Source organism: Falco peregrinus, chromosome 9, assembly GCF_023634155.1.
Source record: "Falco peregrinus isolate bFalPer1 chromosome 9, bFalPer1.pri, whole genome shotgun sequence".
NCBI lineage: Eukaryota > Metazoa > Chordata > Aves > Falconiformes > Falconidae > Falco > Falco peregrinus.
The window spans coordinates 18,482,636-18,508,435 of record NC_073729.1 but is presented as its reverse complement, the minus strand read 5'-3'; the positions used below and the strand labels follow the sequence as shown (position 1 = coordinate 18,508,435).

At 41.6% G+C, this 25,800-nt stretch overlaps 1 protein-coding gene across 4 annotated transcripts; it reads right to left on the bottom strand.

The window, feature by feature from the left end:
• Nucleotides 1–195: 195 nt before the first annotated feature.
• CTTN (cortactin) lies at nucleotides 196–25,800 on the bottom strand. Of its 4 annotated transcripts, XM_055814162.1 has the most exons (17): nucleotides 25,649–25,800; nucleotides 22,416–22,499; nucleotides 21,922–21,995; nucleotides 20,421–20,550; nucleotides 17,030–17,140; nucleotides 16,266–16,320; nucleotides 15,657–15,767; nucleotides 14,767–14,877; nucleotides 14,054–14,164; nucleotides 12,709–12,819; nucleotides 10,942–10,997; nucleotides 9,769–9,838; nucleotides 9,095–9,243; nucleotides 3,790–3,879; nucleotides 3,507–3,696; nucleotides 2,546–2,617; nucleotides 196–1,978 (listed from the first exon to the last, which is right to left on the bottom strand). In XM_055814162.1, exons 2-17 carry the CDS (start codon nucleotides 22,497–22,499, stop codon nucleotides 1,842–1,844), a joined length of 1,662 nt encoding a protein of 553 aa, XP_055670137.1. In that variant the 5' UTR covers nucleotides 25,649–25,800; the 3' UTR covers nucleotides 196–1,841. The 4 variants fall into 4 exon arrangements, with proteins under 4 accessions (XP_055670137.1, XP_055670139.1, XP_055670138.1 ...); XM_055814164.1 differs by lacking the exon at nucleotides 14,767–14,877; XM_055814163.1 differs by lacking the exon at nucleotides 12,709–12,819 and having other exon boundaries at nucleotides 25,649–25,799.

Here is a 25,800-nt window from a genome sequence, read left to right as displayed (position 1 = left end):
GGGAATTACTTGGAAGGCAGCAGCAGCCTCAAGGAACGCAGGCGCCCTTCCCGCCAGCAGCAGGCATCATGCAGCAGCTCTCTGGAGGAAGCATGGTTTGCTGTATGCAAGCTGGTCCCGGACAAGCTGGAGACAAGATGAACTATCCAAAACAGACTGACAAAGCAATTTAAAAATACAAAACTATTCCATGCAAATGGTTCAAAAAGTTTATTGAATATTTTTATTTACAAAAAATCATATCCCTATGAGGTGTCTATGCAAAATTGGATAAAATAAACTGCATATAAAACCCAACCCTAGTAATGCAAATACAACACAGAAATGAGGCCATGGAAAGGAAAAAAAAAAATATAATCATGACACACATGTGACATTCATTAAGGATTGTCCCAACCATCCAAGAATTGGTTCAACATGATGCCTTCTTCCTAGATACGTTATACATTTTACCGTTTTATCCAGGTCTTCTATAGTCCATTGATTCAAATCTACGGTTTATAAAAATCTTTTGCATTCTTTCTTAGCTACTACACCGGTTCTGCCATTCCCATTGTGATCAGAAGGTGGAAACAGACAGTACGTACATTGAACATGTGCACTATTAGACGCAACTTGCTTATCTTTGGTAGGGACCCTACATCTGCAGTGACTTCAGCTTTCTAGAACAACAAGAATTTCAGGTTTAGTTTTGGCAAACAACAGGTTTAATTTTGTTGTTTAGTAGAACATTACTGGCAGTTTCTGTTGAACATACAAAAAGCATAGTTGTCTCTTGTATGGTTTTAAAACTGAGATCATTTATATGGATTTTAAATCTAATTACTTATATTAACATTCCTTGACTCAAATATGGTTACATAAAATGTCATTACCGCACAGCAGGCCACTCCTATGAACAAAGGATGTATTGCACAGAGAATGCAACTGCAATTCCATCCCGCCTTTGCTCTTCCATTTAAAGCCATGAGACTTATCCTGCAGGTAGTTACACGGATTTGGATGCCAGTTTCCCTTTGAACAAGTAGGAATCTTGTTGAGTGACTCAACACTCTTATAGTAACTTTTCCAAGTTCTCCTGGGAAAAAGGAGGGTGAAACAAACAAAAAAACCTAAAGAAATTTGGAACAGTCAGTGCTGGAGTGTTTGCAGCCCTCCCCTGGGATTACATGAACAGGAAAAAAAATATTTTAAAAAAAAAAATATATATCAATGAAAGAGCCAAGGAACTTCGCTTTATAAGAGAAGGAAAAAGTAACCAGACTGTTTCCTTCATAACATTAATATTCTACAAATATTGGACAGTATCTGATTAACTGCCATTAGCTGCAACTTTCAAGCATTCTCTTTGCTTTGCCAAGCTCTATCTGGAAAAGGAAAGAAAAAATTACGCACCGCCCCAGCCCCCCCCCCCCCCCCCCCGCTTAGTGGAAATGCAAGCAACCTGCATAGCCGTGATTTTCTTAGCTGAAAACATTTAGTGGAAGACTAACTAGACTTAAACACTAAGTAAATCTGCTCACTTATGAGTAAAACATGCAATATTACAACAGACAGCTAATTGTCCTTGAAAAGGCTTTTTATGACAATTGCTAATTTGGCAGAGAAGAAATGTTTCCAAATGCATGAAAATCATCTTAAGAGCCTTAGTGAAGAACACAGTAGTTACAATATATTAGCGATTTCTGTGGCATAAACATTTTAAAAAGCATCAGCAAAGTATTAAATATAAAAGCAATATGTATATACCCCTCCATCCTCAGAAAAGCATCATGATTTGTAGTGTATTAAGTCAGATTTATTGACTGGGGAATTAAGGCATAACCAGTACACAATAGTCTTTATTGTCTCAGCTCCACGTAATTTGCGGGGAACAATCCATATCGGCCTTTGCAGACACCCCTCCACCAGCCGTCATCGATCATTTCTATGTTTGTGATGATGTCATCTGGGTCAAAGGAAATCTCGTCATCACCCGCTGCAGAGAGAGTTGAAGAGGCTCACTCAGTGTTCACCCGGGAGCAGTGCGCTACAACCGACCTACCAACCCACCATCGCTACCGATAACACAGACACCATCAGCCTCCTCTTTCCCAACAGGGCGTTTGAAACAGCACAGGGCAGCGGCAGCCTGTAAGGTAGACGCTTTCTCATTCTCCGGAGTGAGAGGTAGATTCTTACCTGCTGCACTTCAGGTGTGTTTCTAACTTACTGCTACCTGACACACTGAGAACCGCTTTCTTGAGCTCTCCTCAGAATTAACCAGTCACGACTTTAAACAACAATGTATACCAAGAGTTTAACAAAAGTGTTAACACTTAGGTAAAAACGATTTTGAAAACTCCCACCATTTCCAGGAGCAGCGGCTAATAGTTTCAAAAGTGTCTCAATGCTACTGCTAAATCACCAAACTCCTAACTCTTCATATCTTCATTTCAGATATTGCTGCAAGACACTACAAGATGAAAGGCAAAGAAAAAATCCAAACTTATCTAGGCAGAACCGAGTTCTCAAAGACAAGGTTAAAAACAAGAGCTTTGCTTACCAGCTTGATAATCATAAAGGGCTATGGCTGTAATTCCAAGTTCATTTTCATATTCATCATAAGCATTTTCTTCTAAAGAGAGAGAAGAAAAATTAAAAGCAGGAGCCACACTACCTGTCACCCCGAGTTCTTTTCTGTGGTGGTACTCCTTTAATTCCACTGCTAACCCACACAGGAAACAAAAAACCTTTGCAGTTTTTAAGCCGTGCTGATGTTCCTTCTGAAATGAGTTTTTTTCCTAAATCATACACAATTAAAACCCGAAAGGAAGTGCTCACAAGTAGGCATTTAATACCATGTAAAATAAAAACAACTGGCCTTATAACGCTTCAGTAAAATGTGACAGAACAACTGAACCCAGGATCACTGTGTAAGAGACTATTCAATACAAGTTAAGCGTGCACGCTGGGGGCGAGAAAGGGGCCTTATAAAATTCCCAGGTTTCTGTACCAGAGCAAGTAGGTTCATTCATCACACCTCGCTTAGGAACCAGAAGAGGTGAGAAAACAGAGGAATTCTGAAGAACCTTATTCTTGCAGTTTCTTTAGTTTCAGTCATCCTTACTCCACTTTCAAAGTCCAAGAATTGCTGACAGTTTGTCGCTTGGCAGGCCAGCACTGGCCCAACACACGTTTAATCTCCGTCTCTGTGCCTCATTCTCAAGTTGAGCTGCATTACGTAGGGTGGAAATGGCTACCCCAGAGCTCTTTTTGAACTGATACCCTAGAGAACACTGTAATTATTCCAACATCATCTCACAAAGGTTAAGCAATTTCAGCCTTGCTCTAGCCATATCTTAATTTCCTAATTAAGGTTTGTTGGTGGAGAATCTAAAAAGTCTCATCAGGCTAAGACTGTAGAAAACCAGGACAGCGCGCTACCAGCACACCACTCATTAAGTAGTTGCATAAAGCAATAATCTTCGTCTTAGAGGGTTTCAGATCAGAAACAAAAACCCTACCTGCTTGGTAATGGTCACCTGCCCCTGCCACTTCATAGACAGTCTCTGGCTCATACTCTGCCTCTCGCTGACTCACTGCTTCCTGGTAGTCTGACTCTGCAGCTTTGTAACTGGACTCCGGCTCGCATTCAGCTGAATATGTTGCGTTGGAATTCTTGCAGGCAGGCTCTGCTTCATAGGAAACTGCATCCTGCAGAAATACAGGTGAAGTTTGTCAGGGTTTTGTGAAAAGGTTCCTATACCTGGGGTCAGTAACTAGGTACCAAAAGTGATTCTAAAAAACCTCATAGACTGGGCTTGAGGGTGCCTTCTGTTCAGCTGGCTGTGCGGTAGGAGATGGCGGTGGAGTTTGTTTTTTGGATTTAGCTTGCTCCTAAATTGAAGAGAAAGAAAAACTTCAGTGCAGTTTAACCACGGATGTCATGACACTGAACAAGAAACAACCCTCCACTAAGAAAGACAGACAGCATATTCTGCAATAAACTGATGCGAGCGGGGAGCAGAAGGCAGCTGGGCTGGACTGGCTGGATCGTTAGATCTGCCTGAAGGTTTAGACTAGCTGTCCGGTAAAGCCTCAGAAATACAGCAGAGCAGAAGAGAAAAAAGCAAAGAAACAAAAAACGCACAGTATGTATGCATGCATGTGTTTAAAAACAGAGTACCCTATGTTCTTTGGCATGTTTCCATAGGGGCTGCAGGGTTTCTGTGTTCAGTATATTCATTCTGTTCATTGGCTGGCTGGGCCTCATGTCCTGTTTTAGCGTAAGTTTATAGAACCTGAAGCCCGCATGTTCTAATTATATAACTGATACATTATCTTTGATGAGAAATGATCCTGCAAGCTCTTGCAGGTCTGCAAAACACCTGCCAAGGCAAAAGACTGAGTAGCTTAGAAAAAACTAGGTCTTACAGACTGACAATGAGGGATTCAAATATTCAAAAGAGTTATACATGGTAGAAATAAAAGCAGTCCTGCTATTGTGTTTGCGACACAGAGAACATGGGTCTGAATCAAGTGTTCTGGCACTCAGGCACTTCACACTGTGCCATCCCACCTGTGAATCAGAAGGCAAATCCACAATCATCATTAGGAAGCCAGGATACCATAGTGCAAGAAATGCTTGCATGACTTAAAAAAAGACTGCCAGCTATTTCATTTTGCCTGTCTTTACCACAGGGGATAAGAAAACTGTGGACCTAGGTCCAAACTTCCTTCTTTATTGTAAAAAAGAGAAGAGAATACGTATTATGGGAGACTGTGCACTCCATCCATCAAACTAACTCCACAAAGGATTCTCAGAAGAAATTGTACTCCAGAGATGAAGTGATAGGACTCTGCTACAAAAAAAAAAAAATAATCTTCCTTTGTTTGTCACAGCTCAGAAAAAATACACCTAACAGCAAGTGAAGCATGTCTAGAGAACAGAGCCAGCTTTGAAGACAATTCAAAGCTTAGTGCTGTCCTTTCTGGAAAAAAATCCGGTTTGATGCAAACAGTCCTCCCCCACTTTTAACTCCTGTGCTACAGATAAAAAAGCAGCACCAAAGCATTTATTAGAAGTCAAATCAATGTCAGGGGACAAATTAAGTAGTATCAATCCATTAACATCATCAAAGATGGCAACAGTTCGAACACTTTGGCCTAGGCAGTGGGTCTCTGCAAAACAAACGACAGTTGAGGACAGGCACAGCATAACTGCCGTAAAACATTCAAATTGCATGGTACCCCCTCAGGGTGGGGTTCTTCCACACTGCAATGCTCCATGTGAAAGAGCATCCTGCCTTGTTCTCTAAGGCAGCAGAGGCCAGCTAAATCACGAGGCACCCATCAGTTCAAACCAGCAGTCAAAGAAGAAAGAGCTGCCTGAACACCATTTGACTATGTGACATATGTGAAAAACAAAACAGAAGAGGATTACCAGTAAACAGGGCTCTTGAAGGACTGCAATCCATATGCACATTGCCATTGTGGGAGTACATATGCCCACATCTTAAAGTGAGAGAACTTTCCCTCTGTGCAAGAAAGTTGACTTAAAAAATAAAGTTCACTTAAGTCAAAGTCCATCCTCACCCTTCACAGTATCTGTGGATGGTGTGGCTGACATCCCTCCCCTTTCCATGCTCAGCTTGTGAGCGTGGGGCAGTGCAGCCAGTGCCATTTCAGTTCCCCCTTAACCTCATCCTCCCTCCCTCAGTGTCTGCAGAATCACGCAACTAACCATGGAGATGCTCAGTCTGGAAGAACATTAATCATCTGGTTATGGTGAAATTCAAGTATCAGCTTTGGAAAAAAACTTCAAATGTGTCCAGGCAACAGAATCTTTGATGAAGCACAAGAAAAATCAAGCATAACTGCTTGAATTTAACCCACACTTAAAGTAAAAATAACAGTAACAAAAGAAATTTCTGAGACAGAAAGGGGTGGGGACTAAGACATAACAGTGCAATGACTCACGAGAACCTGTGTTACTACGTTTAAATCCTTCTGGAGAACTGTTTCCTCAGCAGAAGGAAACCTCAATGAAAAGCTGAAATGGGTTACATAAGCCTAAATTCACCACCCTCCATCCACAGATCTTACTTATGAGTATACGATTACCCAAAAGGAATGGCAAGAGAGCTAATGGAGAAGCTGAACTTCTTCCCCGACTCAGCCCAGACTACAAACCCGTGCAACAGAAGGGAGTACTAAGCAGAAAGCCTGACTACTCTGGCAAGATACATATGATCAATCATCTCCTCACTGCTTAAAAGAAATGGCTCCGACTGGGTTGGAATAGGAGTAGCCTAACGCAGAGCCACTCAGCATCTGGAGCATTGTTTCAATGGAGGATTGTTTCAAGATGACGTGAGCGAGAAAGACAAACTGTTACACAGGTCACACCGAGAGAACTGAGGGGGTCACTGAAAGGTAAAGGCCAGTACCAGAAGTCACAGGCCACACGGGGACGGAGCCAGCAGGGTGATTAGAAGGGTGACTGACAGAGTGGCACCCTGGAGCAGGCTCGCTGACCTCACCAAACAGAAAACACTGAATTCTCAGCTTCAGCTCTTTATCTCTTCCCCTCCCAGCTTTATGAGAGTGGCAGGTGCTGTGTTAAAGGTGTAACATGTTTTTCTCCAGGACAGTGAAGAAACCCAAATAGCAGCTGGGGGTAGGTATTAAAAGCCCACAGGGATGAAAGGCAGCATTAGAAGAAATCACTGATACACAAAGATGAACTCCCGTTCATCTTGTGATACATGTGTGCAGTGAGCATAAGCTCACACTCTACATCTTGAAGTTGCAAGGGAAAAAAGTGATAAGGTGAAAGAAAAAAAGAACAATAACAAAAAAGCACCAGCCACTTTAGATGGAGAGACTAGATTTATCCTATAAAGCTAGCATTTCCCAGATTTCAAACACAACTCAAAAGGAAGTTACCAGTTTTCAGGAGTCAAACAACACAAAAGATACATGAGCCATGCAGTTTCAGCACAGCAGAACTACAGAGCTATCTCAGAAGCAGCGCTGGCCTGCACACCTCTGAACAGCGGAGCAGAGAAGCCAAGCCACGGAACTGGGAGGGGAACTGATCTGAGCTAATTAGATGTTCCGTTTGTAAGGGTTAATTTTCCACTTGCGTGTGACTGTACAGATGCTTTGCTGGCATAAGGAACAAGGTGGCTGTTACCACCCCTGCTCATTTAGGCTGGCTTAGTTAATGTGAAGTAATGTGCAGTTTCACTGCAGCACATTTTTCTTAGTTTAGGAAGGTCGGAGCTAGGTTACCATGAGCTTACCACGCACTTTGTTTTTCATACTTGTAAAACAAATTATTTATATCAAGTCTAAATTTGTGATGAATTAGACCATACTGATGGAATGGGATGAACACCACACTGACGTCCTGTAGCAGCATCCTGCTAAGGGGAAGTATCGACCACATCTGAGAAATCAGCCACTGGGTCTGCCCCATTCTTGTTAGGCAAAGGACTGAACAGATCTGAGAAACCATCTGAGAGTCTTTCCTGGATTCCAGATGTCTCACAGAGAACAGCGAGACAAGTTCATGTGCAAGATTTATTAGTGGGGTCTGCAGCTGACGGCATACATCGGCTCTAACAATGAAAGATACTTTTGGTGGAAAATAAAAACAAAAGAGGAGAAAGAGAGAGAGAAGGAGGAAATAGAAAAACTCCTGCATAGCCAGCCAAGAACAGTGACGAGGGTCCCAGACAAGCATTCTCCTCTGGGAGGGTCTTTTCAGCATAGCACGTGGCAATGATGAAGATGATGAGATCATTTTTCCTGTGCATCTCCGAGTACTGCGTGCTTTTCATCAGAACCTGCTCATCTCCCTATTGGTTATTCCTGCTTGGGACATTATCAGCACCAGTTGGAGCATGCTATTTCAGTATCAGTGTTGCATTCCAGCTGGCTGGTAAGTCTCAGTCCACATGTCTGGCTAAATAGCACTTATTTAGATTTAAAAGACTATTTCTTTTTGTGTCCTATGCTTATGTCTTCTCTAGTATAAACTAATACCTGTAAAACAAGAAGTGAAGGAGGAGGGGAAAAGAGGGTCTGCTCTTACACCAGCACCAACTGCTTCCTACTCCCTGCCATAGTATCAGAGTTTACAAGTATGAGGCCATGAAATCAGAGTAATAGCATGAGACCACATGAGACACTGCCACAGAGGCTCTCGACAAACACTGCCACAGCAGCTTGCATGAAAGGTTACACAGCTGCAGACAGCAGCCCTCAGGATTGGTGATGATAAGGCAGCTCAGGCATCGTGTGGACAAAGCAAGGAACAAGACACGAAGGACAAGTTACTATTAATGTACGAGTCCTTCCATCTCAGCAGCAGAGTTCCACCAAATACGCAAATTCTGTAATGCACATAAGATGTAGTTTCTGACTAAGCATTTCCTGGAATTATTTTGCTGATGAGTAACATAAAGATCACTAAGTTTTTAACCATGCCAACGCTAAACTAATTTTCTTGATTTCCAGTCTAAGACTCATTTAACATTTGGAAGTTTACTTCCCCTAATCTCATGGGCGTGTACTATACCCATGGGTGATACCATCTCCATCTTCCACAATACCAATTCAAAAAAAACCCCAGCATCACCAACTATCACCATGGTGTTAAACTTCTTGAACAAGTATTCACCTAGGGCCTTTCAGGGACTGCATGTCTCTCCCCTTATGAGCTCCTCAAAATATCCTCTGAATTCGCTATTGCCTAAGTGAATCCGGTATTACCAAAAGGCAGAAGTACAGCAGGAAAAGGTCAGGCTGCAAAGACTAGTGGTCAAGACCAGCATACATATTTTGAGATAGACTAAATTAAAAAATTACATACTAGCACAAATGTTAACCTATCACCCTATCTGATGTACACATGGTGCATGCTCATAGATGGCTGCAGTCGCAATCAGGTAAAGCACGGGTACATACAGAAACACACATAAAGAGCTTTAAAGCCTAGCTGGAAAGAAGGAAAGCATCTCTTCTTAAAAGATTCTCTTTTCTCCCAGCATTGCGTTGAAACACACTAGACACGCTGTTCAAATGTGATTTGAATCTCACTGACCTCCAGTTTCCTTCGAGCTTCCTCCTGTTCTTGTTTCTCCCTGGCCATTCTTTGCGCTCTCTCAGCTTCTGCCTTCCTTCGGTCTTCCTGCTCTTTTTCCTTGGCTAGGTTTTCAAAATTAGCTCGGATGCTGCTTGTTTTATTAGCAACTGTAACATTTGAAAAAAAGTCAAAAGTGGTTAAGGTTCTGTATAAAGGTAGCATGGAATTAGTTTTCGGTACAAATTTCTGCTAGGATTGAACATTTTCTGCTTTTCTGCTGCCTGCACTCACAGACCATTCAGGAAAGTCCTTCCACCCTTCTTTCTCCCTCTCCCCTTCCAAGCCCAAACCTCTTGTGCACCTGCTCTTACATAAAAAACACTGCAACACCTTCTCCCTCCTCTCCTTCACTGTACAGTCTCTACCACTCTGCTCTGCTACTCAGTCTATTCTCTACTCTGATGCTTTTTATTCTTCCTCCATCAACTCTGATGACCCTCAAGAAAAAAACCACAACCCACAAAAAAAAACAACAAACAAAAACAACCTCTAAAAGGAGGAAGGAGAGAGTAGTGGAGGTTGCTAGAGACCTGCAAATACAGCAGTTCCCCTCCAGAGAAACCATATGCAGTAATATCCTGGGCTTTGAACATTACAACCTCCAAAGAAAGGATTTGGGGCCAATGCCTTACCAGCTTCTATTGGCTTGGTCTTCTGATAAGTTGATGCTGGTTTCTCAATATCTTCAAAAGTTGCTGCATTCTATCAGTAAGGAGAAGAGAGTGCATTTAAAAAACAAAAATCAATGAAGACATTCAGACAGCTTCAATCCGTGACATTTCACTGTGATACTGCCCCTATGGCTTTTTTCAGAACACTAAAAACAAAATCAGGAAGAATCAAAACTTGACAAATGGAACAATCCTTTCTGTAAGTCAAACTACATAGGAATTCATCTTTAGGAGCAAGTTTAAACACATTAAAATCCTATTTATTAAAAAAAAAAAATGTAGTCTATGAACAGACTACCCATCCATACTAAAAATGAGGCAATGTCCTAAATATTTATTGTGTAGCTGCTGCGGTTCTAAGCCACATTGTGCAAGATTTCTACCAAGGTAAAAGAATCCATTTCCCTTAAAGAAGCAGATACTGCTAAAACAGAGGTATTTTGAGAACAATATTCAAAATACAAGTGTTTTTTTAAATGAATGGTCTTGAGTCCTGAAGCCACAAGTGAAAAGATCCTATGGACTTTCATACTCTGCTACTTTCTCATTTTTAAATGTCCTACATGAAGATAAGAATAAATTTATTCTGTAAATACATCTTAGTGAAGACTTTTTCATCTTCTAGTTTTTTAAATTCAAAAATGGACAGGTAGGAAGGGGATATCAGTTGCCCTGTCTTTCACTGTTACAGAATACTAAACCAATTTCCTCTAAAGAGCAGATTGCTGATAATGAAAGTGGACAGAGTTGCTAGATATCAGTCACCTATTTCAAGCAGTCCACTAAAAGGATATCCTCAAGATATAAAGCATTAGCTAGTTGTTAGAAGACATGTAATTGTGGAATTAAAGGATTTTCTCATTCTTTTGTACAAATTTTGCTATTCTTTCATTCCACGCTTCAGTTTTCCCTATTTAATATGCATGCATACACACACTACGCGCACACACACACATATGAACTGGCATCAGCTCCATGTGTATAAACTTACTTTTTAAAGATTTGCAAGAGCACAGAACTCTGCTGTTAAACTGGAGAAGTATCCAGAAATGAAGAGCCGAACACTACAGATCTAACCAGACTATTTGGTATCCCTACAGACTATTTAAGTCATAGCTCTTTTACACAACTTACCTTATCCATCCGATCCTTCTGTACACCGTACTTCCCACCAAATCCTTTTGAATAATCTAAAAGCACGATAAAAAGGTTAGAGTGGGGAGTTTGTTGTCCCTCCCATTTTTTTCTGCCAAACGCAAACAGCCATTTCAAATGCAAAGAGCCATTTCAGCTGCATGCAGAGATACAGTGACAGCCGCCAAAGAAAATGCAACTTGTTTTTTGATGCAGAAAGGATACATAACTGCAAGAGCCTTCAGGTACACCAGCAGATGACAGATTGTGGGCAACATGCATTCTTTGAGTAAACATTAAGCTGAGGATTGATAAGGTAACAAGCAAGGAATAAGGGATAAGCCCTTCTAATGCATCACTTCTGTAACACAGCCTTTCACAGCACCAATTCTTAGCCCTCTGCAGTAATTGTATAACCTAAGCCATTTTGCTTTGCTCCAAAGAGCGATATCCAGTCTTCGGTGACCACAGAGGTGTTTTTTTTCTCTTTAACTTGGTAAATTATATGAATGGCAGGAAAACATAACAAATTTCTCATTCCAGTGGATTTGGTCGTGATAGCCAACTGATGAACACTAAAGTCATTGGAGACAACTCCTGCTCTACACATGGAAAGGGGCAATTCCGCAAGACAGCATGAACCTGCAACAACTCACGACCACAGAAATGGGGTGGCCGTGCTATTCCATACCACCCCAGAGCTGCACACTCTTTCTCGCACCTGATGCTGACTCCAGCACTTGTTATATCCAAAATCAGTTTAACTCACTAGTGGCATTAACAATAAAAACAAACAAACAAACCCAAACAAGAGTGGCTTTCTGCTCTTTCTAGTGAGTTGCACTGAGAGAAACATCTGACAAGCACCAGAGCCAGCGCAACAGAAGCAGCAAGAGTGTGTGGCTGGAAAAACACCTTTCTGGTGGCAGTGAGCTGTAGGAACATGCCCTTAGACTCTATAGATGGAGAGCCCTCCCTGTACGTCCCTGGAATACAATTACTCCTCCTCTCAGCCCCAAAACCACTTGGGTCCCCTAGCCAGCTATTTTAGTGCTCGTACTTGGGTTCAGCTAAGGCACATGAATTTGTGTCACTGTAGCACAGAAAAATATTGACTATCAGAATGAACAACCTCATTTTCTTCAGCTTTGTATGTATTTTCAGCCAGAATAAATGTACTACACTTACATTTTCCTGATCCAGACTTCTCACTTTAAGATAACGGAAAACCAGGAATTCATGGTTTGTACCCCAACTATTTCACAATGAATAAAGAGAGCATTATAACAGTATTTGCTCACCCAAGAACCAAAAACATTCCCTAGTTCTTGTTTTAAAGACTACAGTAATTTTAAAATGATCATGCCATAACCTGTTGCTTGTTAATGATTACATGCACAGTCCTTATCTGAGTTTTTTTCCACCAATTTATCCAGTCAAAACTTCACATTTAGACTCTAAAACTGTTAAGCATGTCATTAACATCATACTAATAATAGTGTTATTAGTATCATACTGTATGTATAGCTATTACCTAAATGCATAATGATGTAGAGCTGTTAATGAAACATTGGATATCTGTTTCCTGAATACAGGCTTGCTTTATGTAACATTTTAAGAATAAAATGGAAGAACATTGCTAGATCATGTAGGAATAGAAGCGCAAGAAAGTGCCTGCACATTACTAGCATCGTCTACTTGGACAACTATTTAAGACTGTGTGAGAAGTGGCTGCACTGTTAAGAAAGTAACAAGTGAAAACGGTGCCTTGTTGAGATTCATGCTTGGCTAGTTTCTCCTTGTAATCAAACCCCACAGCAGATGGGTCCTGCCTTTCTGTCTGTACACCAAATTTCCCTCCGAAACCACTCTTATAGTCTGAAAAAGCCACATGTAATAAATTAAAATGAAGGGAGGAAAATAAAGTTTAGTCAGAGACACTAAAAATAATTTTTGCAGTATCTTCAATTACCAATAATTTTGGATGGTGAAAAAAAAAATTCTCCACACACTTTTGCAAGAGTAAATCAAAAGTTGCCACTTGAGATTAGGAAGAGGTCAACATGATTTATCAGACATAAGAACACCATTCTGAAGTCACAGAAAAAAGCACTTTTCAACATTTTTCATACATACTGCATAATGCACTTGCATTTGATCAACATGATGAACACAAACACACAGTATGTTCACCAAAACAACAGACAAAAGGATACAACAGAATAAAATGAGCTTCCTTCATCAGCATGGTTAACATTTGTACACTAGATATCTGACTTCTAAAGAGGTGTTAAGATAGGGTCCACAGAGACTATCCTCCAGGTATTCCTACACAGTGTTGTTTGAAAGGAGTATTACTGCTGCCGCACAGCTTGAGGAAAAAAGGCTGTCAGCTAAGAGCTACAACCATTCCCTACCGCTGCCTTAGAACAGCCATTCTAATACATGGTATTAAAATGAAGGCACAAAAAACCAAAGGGCTTCAGGTAATCCTCTCTCAACAGATCTTCTGTAGCATCCAACAGAACAATATTCTAAGGACCACTTTTAATTTCTTTAATTAAAAAAAAAAAAGGAAAATAATTTAATTTCTTTAATTTAAAAGAGTGGTAACAGTCAGAGGGCTGGGAAGCAATCGTTATTTTGCAACTTTTCTGCTGGGTACCAGTATTTCATAGGAACAGGTGCCTCAGACAATGCAAAAGGACATCATAGATACCAGATTTCCCCTGCATGAAGACAGGGGTATACATAACAGAAACCACAAAAGGAAGATTATTTGTGGAAAGTACAAAGAAATTGCTAATTTGTGGCTTGTGCAACTCAACTGAAAAAAGGAAGAAAAAAATCATCCAGGCTGCAGACTCATGAAGCTTCTCCAGTGAGACCTTATCATTACGTCTCAACCTTCAAGGACTCGGGATTGGATGTGTTAAACCTGCTCTGCAGATACCAGTATAACCAGTACCATTCAAACACAGAAAAAGGAGACTCATGGCAGCTACTGTAAGGCATGGCTAAAGATACCAGGGAAGGAGGGTTCACACAGCGAAAAGAAAAGTCAAAACAAGGGAGGGCAGAAAGAACAGCAAAGAATTGTGAACTGATATACCTTTCTGGGATTCGTGCAGCTGCACTTTCTCCTGGTGATCCCAGCCAAGCGCACATTTGTCTTGTCTGTCTGTCTGCACACCAAACTTGCCTCCAAACCCCTTTACATAATCTGTATGCATGAAGTTTCAGAAAACATTATTGCAGTCCACGACTGTAAATGGTACTTGATAAAAAAGCAGTAACATGTTATGGCATAAGCTGCCCTGTCATTACTGATATGATCCTTCATGCTTTTTAACCCGATACACTACCTCAACAGAGGGGAGGGACACCCAGTCAGTAACTCTAGGATCACAATGCAAGGAAGCACCACAAATCCAGTGAAGGTTACAGCATACAGACTCAGTAATATTCAAAAATCTGAAGAATCTGATGCACTTTCCACCTAAAGCCATATAACATATATATATATGCATAATGTAGATGTATAAATAATGAAGGACTTGATACTGTCTCTGAATACCACAGAGATCTGTGCAGTTGCACGTTTATTTCAGTAACATCCATAGGGACACAAGGTCCCTTGGAAACTGGATTGTGAGACTCAGGGACAATTTACAATACCTTCCTTTTTACTTAAGGGAAACAAATATCTGCATACAAAAAGAACAAACACACATTTACCACACACAAAAAAATAAAATTAAAAAAATCCCAGGTTTAAAAGGCTGATTGATTTGAACTAGTATTTTTAAATAAGATAATAAAAACCTTTCTGTGATTCATGTTTTTCCGTTTTGCCTTGATATTCAAAGCCAACAGCACTTTTGTCCACTTTGTCCTTGTCAACACCATATTTACCACCAAAGCCCTTGGAATAATCTAGAGATAAGAGTGAAGAATTTTGTTTATAAGTGTTCAATAACAAAATATTACCTTGAAAAATGGTGACAATCAGACCTGCAAGATTCTCTCAGGATGGAAAACAAAACAGCATCACATGTAGTTCAACTGCTGGTGAGATCAGCAATCGTGCTACTTGACTTCTTGATAAAATTCTTAGGACACTTTGAGCAAAGTGAATTTCAAAAACCGTGTCAGCAACAGCCTGGATGCTTTTAAGGAAACACCCCCTTCTCCTCTTTAGCATTTCTAGAGTGTAAACATTTCTTTGAGATAAACAGAAAGCAGATGGCAAAAATGTCAAAAATTTTCAATAAAATGGTTGATTTTTTATCAGATATGCCTGCAAACCTGTTTAGCAACACAATATTAACTCTAAACACCACTAACTCTGACAAATGTTTTAACCTACAAACAGTTGATTCTTTTAGAAACACTTCTCTGTTGTGCTTAACAGTGCTTACAGTCTCACTATTTTAACCCACAGCTTTGCAAAAGAAGTTGTAAAAAATCTCCAGACAAACCTATGTGCCCTGCTTCCAAAGAAGTGGCAGTTGGATCATCACTTGAAACCAGTCAGAACCTATGTTTTAGGTTTTTTTCAAAAGTCAAAGTTTTCAGCAACATGAATTGTATTGTGTTAACTTTCAGCAGGTAAGGAGTGCAACGGCTGTAAAAAATTAGTATTTTACAACACTGCCTACCATGAATGCCTACTACATCACAGTACGAACTCACCAACGTGTGCATCTACTCACCCTTCTGTGACTCGTGTTTCTCAGTTTTACCCTGGTAATCAAACCCCACTGCACTCTTGTCCACTCTGTCAGCCTGTACTCCGTATTTTCCACCAAAACCACTTGAGTAGTCTGCATTGAGAGGAAAAAACAATAAAAATGAAATGAAAAAGCTTTTAATGGAAACATTCTATCTTAGCAATTGAGGGGAAAAAATTATTCCATAACTGAAAAATTAGCACACAAAATTAAGTTTAATTTTAAAAACAGAAAACAAGATGGACAACAGTCCTATAGTTTACGATGGTTCCTCTTAACTCTACTCCCCATTTCCAACAGGGTACAATGTAGCAGCGAACAACTCCCAGTCTTTCTAAAATGTCCTCAAACCTCACTTCTAAAAATAGAAAATTAACACTCATGATGACACACTATTTCCTTCTCTTAAAACACCATCAACTCACGAAATTGCTTTGAAATTCAGTTTTTCACCTTCTCTTCCACCCAAACCCCTCAACATGTCTGGCAGCCTCACTAAACGAGGTCTTTTACAAAGAGTAAAAGAATAGAGATCTATTTTATCATTTATAAAAACATATATGTACAGAGGCGACCACCTCACCACTTTACCTTTTTGGGAGGCATGCTTCTCAGTTTTCCCCTGGTATTCAAATCCAACAGCTGACTGGAAGAGAAATAAAATTGCATGTGTGACAAAGAGTTAGATGCTAGTAGAAAAAACACATGCACTTCAGCAGATAAACAGCACGGGAAGTTCCCATGTCTTTTCATACTGCTCTGACCTTCTTGATTGGGAGCATAAGTACCTACTTAACTTATAGGCCATATTCATTTACATGATAATTTAGTACATGTATTCATGGCAAGGGTTTTTGTCATCCTTTGCCAAAGCAAATTGTACTGGCAACAATCTCTAATCTTGCCAGGTTCAGCAATTCAGTACAACAGGAATTCAGCACAACAGGAATTCAGCATTTCCATGCAGTAGCTGTTACAGCCTTGGAACAGGACACCAATTATCCTGCCCAGCAGCTCATGTTGCAATACATGGCAAACCATCCCCAGATCACTCCTGTAGCATTCACACCGATTTTATGCTCGCTGAAGAACACAGCCTGGCTAAAAGGCATATTTTAACATCTTTCTTAGTTTTCTTTTCAACTCACCTCAATTCCCATAAGGTGTTTTTTTTCTATTTTCTTTTAAACAGTAATTTATCTCCATAACAGTCAGCATTAGTTTACTGCTGAACTTCAAATACAACAGGAAGACCAGACCCCACCAGCACTTTAAGGTACTGGAATTTTTCAGCTGTATGTACAAAACGAGAAACCTTACTGTGAGTAGCTGCAGTATGAGATGAAATGGCTTACCTGGTCAACTCTATCGGTTTGTACTCCAAACTTGCCACCAAACCCTTTCACTGAATCCACTTGGGAGCAATGTTTAGAAAGCTTGGATTGATATTCATGGCCAACAGCTGACTAAAAGAAATTGGAAAGTTCAGAAACAGCCAGCAGTTCTATACAGTTCTGTAAGTAAGAGAAAACACTGCACCAAGTAACTTGAGGATAAGCTTCATTACAAATATGCATCGCTGCCACTCATCCTATCGAAACTAACTGCCCTGAAAATTGCTACTCACTTGAGAAGTCTTTACAAGACCGTCACCATGCTACCAATACAGCCCAGGCAAGGGAAGTGCCAAGAAAGAGTCTGACAGCAGTGACTGTATGATTTGTTGGGGTTTTTTTAATGCTCTGCATTTTTACTTCAAAAGCATAGGAACAAAAGCGAGAAAGGTACAGTCTTAATGGTGTTCATGTGGAATTTAAAGCAAGGATTAGTTCCAGATAAAATACACAGCCTTGTATCTAGGCATACAGCTACAGATCTGTTTTAGCTGACATTACACTGCAATCAAACACAACTACGGCTAGGTTCTTCCATTAACCTTCTTTTAGGGAGGCACCCTGATCTTCTGCACAAACCAAAATTAGGGACCTTCTCTTTATACTTTCTTCTCACTTGCAAAACGGCATCGCAACATGAAGCAACACATCCACATCAAGAGAGTGCCCCATGCCAAAGGTATCCCAACCCTGCAGTCTCCCATTTGAGCCTGGCCCTGGAACTGAAGCTGAACAGAGCAAAGTCGGGGCAGTTACATCACACGGTGCCTGGCTTCAGGTAAGACACAAGGCTATGTAATTACACACCTGAAAGTACATCCAGAGCGTCTGCTAGTGTTGCAGTAATCTAGTGCTAGGACACCCTTCTAGATTCTGGAATCAATGCTACAGCCTAGCACCTTGAGGGCTGCTACATAAAGTAAAAGTAGCTTTTTCTTGTCCAGTGGCAAAACTGAGCGCTGGCCAGAGCAACCTGCAACTTTAATCTAACATCTGAGTCTGGTGCTGAAATGCATACTACCCCTGTCAGAGGCAGAAAGAGAAGCCCCTACAACCTGCGCACACAGCCATGTCCAGACTGAGGGGCTGCACCCTGTGACAGGCACCTCTCCGGACACACCACCACCCCCTGTCCTGCACAGCACCACCGGTTCCAGCGCCACACCGCAGGGGCAGGCAGCACCTGCGGCCGCAGCAGAGTGCCCTCCAAGCAGCTGCCCCTAGCTCTGACCTTTGAGGAACAAGGCTGCTTATCTCATACCAGTATCAGACAGCTGGACCAAGGTGAATTAATTTGAGGACACAAGGTGTCTAGAAATGGTAAATAACTCGCCTTTTACAGTATTTGCTTTTTTTAACGCAGGTGCTGGAGCGAACGTTCCCAGCACACAGGAAAGGAAAACATAACTGCATAGAACGGCTGAAGTAATTGCCAGATAACAGAATAAGGACATCAATAACAGGACATTACCTTAATTTATAAGCAGTATAAAAGCTCCTTTCTTTTCCTGACTGAAAGAGTCATACTCTTGTTCATTTTGCAGGTGTTCTGTAGTAGAGTAACTGTTAAAGGTCACAGAAAAGGATCCCACCTCCTTCTTCTTCCTGTTACCCATTACATTTTATGGAAGATGTGAAGCTCTGAAAATTCTAGGGTTTATGTGGTTTTACATGATCTCTCTTTTGTTACACCAATTGAGGTAGGCAAGGTTTAAGCATGTTCTTTTCTTTATGTGGTACCAGAACTTTCTGCATTTCATCAAAAACCAAGCATTACAACATAATCCTTTTTAGAAAAGACTTAGGAAAAGATTTTTCTTGAAAATCTGTATTTCAGAGTAAACTGCCCTCATAATTCCTCATCACAATACACTGCTACATTGTAAATGAGTTACGGAGGTCTGGCATATAGAATACTATAACTGCACATTTTAAGTCAGCATGAAGGTCTTGTCCTAAATGCAGCAAAAAAAACGTACCATGACAACACGCCAGTACCACTCATTTACTGCAGGTGAGTCACACCTTAATACCAGCACACCTGCACAGAGCCACACATAACTGTGAAGGAAAGATCTCAATGGTAAGGTTCTGGAACAACAGTTAAAAGGAAGAAAGCTTTTTGAAAAAAATAAATAGAGAATGTCTCCAGCATCACGCCCATCATGCCTTTCTTGATGATTAATTCTGGCCTACAGGAAACAGTACTCACTTTTCTTTCTTTTTTCCCATGGACACAGGTGAGGGATAAACTACTGTCACTACAGAGCTACAGAGCTGCAGAACAGGCCTAATGGTTTAATCTGCTCAGCAATTCCTTTCCCAGACTCAAAGGTTAGGTTAGCCTGTTTCAAAGGCCCATTGAGAATTATACAGCTATTTACTCTGGAAAACGGGAATCCAGCAAAAATTTAAGGCTGCAAAATTACTAAAACCCCAGAAAGTAAATAAAGTAAGAAAATAAAATCATTCTTTTTCTGGAAACAGTTTGGCTCATTTTAACAAAAGTACATGAAAGAAACTAGAAGTTGATATGCCTATCTAATTATCACATGGCTAATGGAATTCCCTTAAGAATTATCATTTGTTTTGTTAATAGGGTGTAACAAACAGCCATCAAGTCCTTATGTAAAACATTACCATCTGACCGAAATACAGTAATTTTTTTAATACTTGGATTATTTGTCACTGTTCACAGTTTACCACTGTTTAAGAGAGCTGCCCTCTACTTTTAAAGAAGCAGCACATCTTTTCCTTCATTCTTTGGCAACCTCTACATGCAGAGAAAAGCTGGCACAGCGTCAAAATAAAAAAAATACTGGATTTATTCATGTATGAAGTACCTTGTTAATTTAGAAAAATACATTTAGGAACTTGAATCTTAACTCCAGGGGAATCTACCCAGGACACAAGCATGCAGACTTGCTCTAAAGACAGAGCAAGCATCAAACAAAACCATGTGAGGCCGCTGCACATCCCACAACTTCTCATCACTTACAGATTCCTAATGTGCCACCTGAAATACTTGTTCCTGATATTTCAAGTGCTTTAGTTCAGTTCTTTCTGCAAAAGCATCTTGATTTAACTGGGTAACAGAGCACGATGGCCTGACAGATTTGGGTAGTAGTGTCAAGTGGCACAAGTGCCTTTGTTAGAGCCATTTAAATGAGTCACTGCTGTATATAACTTATTTCATGAGCTGAGTTTCTATGTCTCTGAACCTAGCAAGGTTGGAACGACTTTGCACCTTCAACAAGCTTAACTCACATATATAGTTGTGCAGGCCACAGGCAAGGCAAGGCAAGGCAAGGCAAGCCGTATAATATCATCCCAGGGAAGCACTCATACTTACTTTATCCATGCGATCTTGTTCAACACCGAACTTCCCTCCATAGCCATGGGAAGCTTTTGGTCCTGTTTCAAGCTCCTTCTCTTTGAGGTTCTGGTGTTCTTGGAATACATTCTCTCTCAGCTGATGAATACTTTAAAGACAGATAATTAAGCAGCAAGTTTTACTAACAAAGTTTCAGAAGATAACTTCAAAAAGATGCAAAATAAGATGATGATAAAAATAACATCTTAATTAAAAGTTGGACTACTTGTATTTTTCAAGCCCTTCCCATTTTTTCCGTGCACAAAGCACTTAATCATATTCCATGAAACAGAATTTATTTCACTGCAAAATACTGACTAGAAAAAAAAAAAGAAACCACTTGTTTTAAGACTAACATGCTAACATGGAAGGGTATTATTTGAACAATCAATTACCTAAAATGTGTATGTGCCTGAAACATATCTTCTTATGTCCTAATTTAAGTTCTTTCCAATGCTTTTTATTCAGATGGCAACTCTTCAGAATAGGGATCATCTCTTATCACACAGTCCCTATGCTAACGGGACTCTTAATTCCAACTGAGCATTCTGGACACAACCGTAATGCAAAATAAGGATGCGAGGAGCCATGTACCTGCTCTTCCCCAAGTGTCCCTTGTAACATGCAGGAATTGAACTTACAGTAATGCAGGCTACATACAAGAAGGATACACCGAGATGGTAATTTGTACCTTAAAACACTTCCCGAGTTTAAAGCCTCCTCAGGAGTAATTCAGCCAGTAGGCGTCCCCACTGCACACCACATAGGGCAGAAAAAAATTGATCCCTGAAGTAAGCCACATAGCTCAGTCTCTCTCTGTTTGCAACACCGATGACATTTATTCTTAGCTTTACACCACCAGGGCTGACGCCCCAGAAGTACACAAGTAAAAGCAAAAAGAACAGCACAATGACAGATTTCCTAAAAACACATTAAAGTTAAGTCTTAAGACACTTTTCATAAGAACTACAAGATTCAGAAGATGGATTGTTTCTGTCTTACATAGCCCTCCATGATGCATTCATTTGCGTCTGTGCCAGAGGACTCAATTTGTTACTTTTTCACAATTTTTACAAGTTCGGTAGCAGTTTTCTAAACAAAGCCTAAGAACTGAGGGACCAAATGTATCCTTAAAGTACCAAACTGGAGCTGCTCAGATCACCCAACAGAAACTTCTCCCCTGGCACTATTTGCTCTTGCACCAAAACTGAACAAAGAAACTTTCCAGACACAAAGAGGTAGTAAAAATAACATTTCCAGTTACAAAGACAGATTTAAGAGTCCCTATGCCGTATTTCTGATCTTAATTTCAGATCCGAAGATACTGACATATTTGAAAGACCAGCCACCCAGCAAATAATCAATCTTCTTCAGAGATTCTCATTTTAATTATGAAGATACAAGTAACCGAGAACATGAGTTGATTAAAAGTCGCCTGGGATTGTGACTATTAATAAATTTAAAAAGAGAGCTGCTTTACTTGATATGCTCTTGATGGCCAGATCCTTTCACAGTTTTAGCCCCCCAGCGCTGTTCTTTCTCACTCACGTCATTCTGCGAAGGACACACATAAAAAGAGTTAAAAACCTGAAGACATTACTAGTTACCCACGCTTTAGAGTTCACAGCAAAAGCCTTCAGACGTCTGCAAGATCAGAAGAGTTAGAAAAGCAGCTACTACCACCTTCACTTCTCTTCTGCTGTGAGCCCTGTGCTTTGTCTCCTGCTGAAATGCACAGAGCACACACTCAGCCCCAAAAGGCTGCTGCTTCTTGATGCAGACCTATTCTGTACAGGCTTCCCTGAGGTACCCAGCCAAGACAAGAAGTTTTATTAATCACTCGCAGGCACAAAATGTGAATTTTCCCTCTTTTCAGGAATATACTCCTATCGGTTTATTTTGCTGAAGAACTGAAGAACTACTCTTAAACATGTTACGCACCTCTGCTGAATCAGTAAAATTCAAAAGCCATACCACAAAATCAGGATCTGTCTCCCAGTCATCAGCTCCATCATCCTGACTGACAGAAACGGTGTGGCCTGCAGTAGCCTTCCACATCTGCAACACCATCAGAAGAAAAAGTCACGTTCCACTCACGCATCAACTCATTTTATATTACATATAAGCTGATAGAGATGCAATCCAAAATTCCCAATAAAGTATGTTATTTAACCACATAAACAGAAGCTATATTTAGAGTGAAAGTGATTTCACTGCTCTCAGGCTGTCTTCTCAAGCTGGTTTGAAAACCCCTTTTAGTTTTCCTGTTTGCGCTGCAAAAAGGTTAGGAGCAATCGCTGACGTGATTTCAAAGAAAACAAGGAAGTTTTTCCTTGCTCAAATTAACATGTCTTCTTCACACACTGCACTGAAAGCCTTCTCTTCAAACAGGTCTCCAAACCAACATCCACCTCCAAAGACGCCTGCTAATTCTAGATCCTGTGCGTATATTTAAGGCGTAGGAATAAGTGTTTTTTCCCCCAGCCATTAGTAATGATGAACATTATATTGTTCATTAGGCAGTATAACCTACGTTATACCTACACAACCTCCTGTGTTGTGTAACAAGTTTCAGTATTATGAAAGAAATCCAAACAGCTGTATGAATTTGCATGCAATCCAGGCATCCAGCTGCCTGCAGTAAGAGAGTAAACGAGTCACGGTGTTTCTCAGACAATTACTTGTGAAACACCTAACTCGGCACACCTTGATGGACCTTCATGGCAAAAAGAGGATGAGTGCTGGAGTACTGACAGCAGGAAGCAAAACTCATAAAAAGCAAGCAATAACATCTAGAAACAATATTCAATGCTTTCAAGAGGCTCATGATTTTGGGCATCTCACTTTCTGGAAACCTTATACCCTGTAGAGTATCAAGTTGGATGCTTTTAATTAACACTTTTGCACGTGACTAGCGAGCAGAATACCTGACCAGCGTGGTGTTAGTGGCTGTATTTTATACACTTTGTTCTAGGTAAATCAAAACAAATAAATTCTAAACAGCAAAACCAAAACCACAAAATGCTTTCTGTTCTCACGGTTTTTTCAAGCACAAGAGTCAGAGGAAGTACTTCCTTTTTTCATTGTGATTCCACTAGAACTCAGTTCTTCAACATACCATCATTCCGTCTGCTTATTTTATCCTTCTAGTTAAGAACTTATTGTAAGGATGATTATCATGGACTATTTCAAGCATAACTCACCATGTGGAATGAAAACTCCCTTTTAAACACACAACTAATAATTCACAGGTAAAGTGCACAGAGAAAAAAAAAAAAATCACTGCTTGCTCTACAGCCTGACAGAATGGGCTGATAAGCCAGTTTTATGGAGCATTTCAGAAATTTCAGGACTAGTAACAAGAATGAGAGCAACTGAAAAACAGACAGTCCAACACTGAGGTAGCAAAAGAGTAGCCTAGAAGGAGGGTGTAACAGCAGAGCAGACTACTCCTGACGTGAGTAGCACGTTTCCCTTTTGCTTCTTCAAGACTCTCCAAATTTGTATGGCAACAATTAAGGAGCTAGCATTTATTGTATTACTTAGTATCCAAAAATTTGTGAGACTACGTGGCTATAATACAAACCTTTAAAACACTGGTATTTTATCATTCTCCTCAGAATATCCTGTCTAAAGCCTTCTCTCACGCAATCATGTCTCAGGTTGTCCTACTCTTTAGGTTGCCATCTAGCCTTTACTAAAATCAATCTCTCACACACACAAAAAAAAAGCACCAGGACTGAACCAGCTCAATACTCAACAGCAAAATTCAAGTCCAAGTTCTACCTTTGTAACCAAACACAAACGTATGGCCGCTCCTAAGAAGGACAGCTCATATCCCTCCCTCCATGCTCCACCGTGCCGTATGCTTTGGAAATCATTTAGAAACAGAATTCAGGTGACAAGAGCTGAAGTGCAGGTACACATGCGTATGGTTACTCATTTCATGCAAAACACAACTGGTTTTCCTCAAGTACTTGCATTGACATGTTTCATTTTGCTTTGTGGATTCAGCTGTGAAAGCTAGATCCTCATGTCTAGATTTCTTTGCTTCTTCCTCAAACCCTCACAACAATAATGAATTAAAGGATTTCACACTCACACCCTTATAAAATCCACTACATTTCTTCCTAAATTATGCACGTCGCCGCCAACATTTTTCCACACTTCAACCCTTCGTTCTATAAAGTGAATTACAAGAGGGAGCAAAGCAGCCTAGTAACAAGGGAACTCAGGCAAGACCTCCAATGTGGTGGGGAGCTAGCAGGAATAGGCCTGATTGCCACAGCTGCTTGGCATTCTAGCATCTCTTCCAAAGCAGAACGTGGAAAAACACCATATATTTATGAGTCACTGACTCACATGGTCGAATTTCTGAAGGAAAAAAGAAAACGCTATGGTTCAAATGCAAACCCAGGCTAAATATATGCTTTGAATTTATCCGGCCAGCTCTGCTCCTCACTGCTGTTATGACTAATCCGCAGTCACACCATCCTCCCATCCTCCCCAGCACCTTCAGCGGCACCCCGGGAACTCCCCTCTTCCCCAGGGCCCTCGGACGAACTCCTGGAGGGAACAAAGGGCGATGCCAACGCTTGGATGCCCAAAGGCAGCACCGCAGGCGCAGAGAAACGGGCAGCGGCTCCAGGCCTCCACCGAGGCTCGGGGTGTGGGGGGGCGGGAACGGACACGGGGCGCTCGCCCCGGCCGCCTGCTGGCGCCCCGCGGGCCCGCACCGCGGCGGGAAGAGCCAGGGAGCCCCCTCTCCTCTCTGAGGGAGCGATGGCTACCTCAGCCCCGGCCCTCGCCCCCTTTTCCCCTCATCGCCTTCCTCCCACCCCCCCAGGCTCGCTACAGCAGGCGCTATTTCTTCTTGCAAGTTACCAGCTCTGGGGCCTTTACACTCAGCTTTATAGCCTATAGAAAAGAACTAAAAAATAAGACGGGGAGCCACGTAGCCCTGGCTCGGCCTTCCAGCAACAGAGCCACCGGCCGCCCCGCCGGCCGCCTCAGGGCGTCCCGCGGGCCCGGCGAGAAGGGCGCCCCCTCAGCGCGACGCCGCGTCCCCCCGCCCACCTGGGCCGCCACAGCCCCCCCGGCCCGGCCCAACAAAGCGGCCCGGCCACCCCCGCCGCCCCGCGCCCCAGCCGGGGGACAGCCCCGCGGGCACAGGGAGAGCCCCCGCACCCCCTCCCCGCCGCGCTTACACTGGCGCCCGTCGCCGCCTCCCGCGGCCGCCGCTGCCCTGGCTCCCGCCGCTGCTTCCCGGGCCGGCGGCGCCTGCTGCAATTTCCGCTTCTCCCGAGCTCCCACTTCCTCTTCCCGCCCGGCGGGGCGGCCCCAGGTGGGAGCGGGACCC

Excerpts from the sequence above, each read along its gene's own strand:
- CTTN (XM_055814162.1), bottom strand. The coding sequence starts at position 22,499 with ATGTGGAAGGCTACTGCAGGCCACACCGTTTCTGTCAGTCAGGATGAT. Across the intron at positions 9,244-9,768 it reads GACCAAGCCAATAGAAGCTG|TTGCTAATAAAACAAGCAGC; the intron begins GTAAGGCATTGG and ends CAAATGTTACAG. Across the intron at positions 3,697-3,789 it reads CCTCAAGCCCAGTCTATGAG|GATGCAGTTTCCTATGAAGC; the intron begins GTTTTTTAGAAT and ends GTATTTCTGCAG.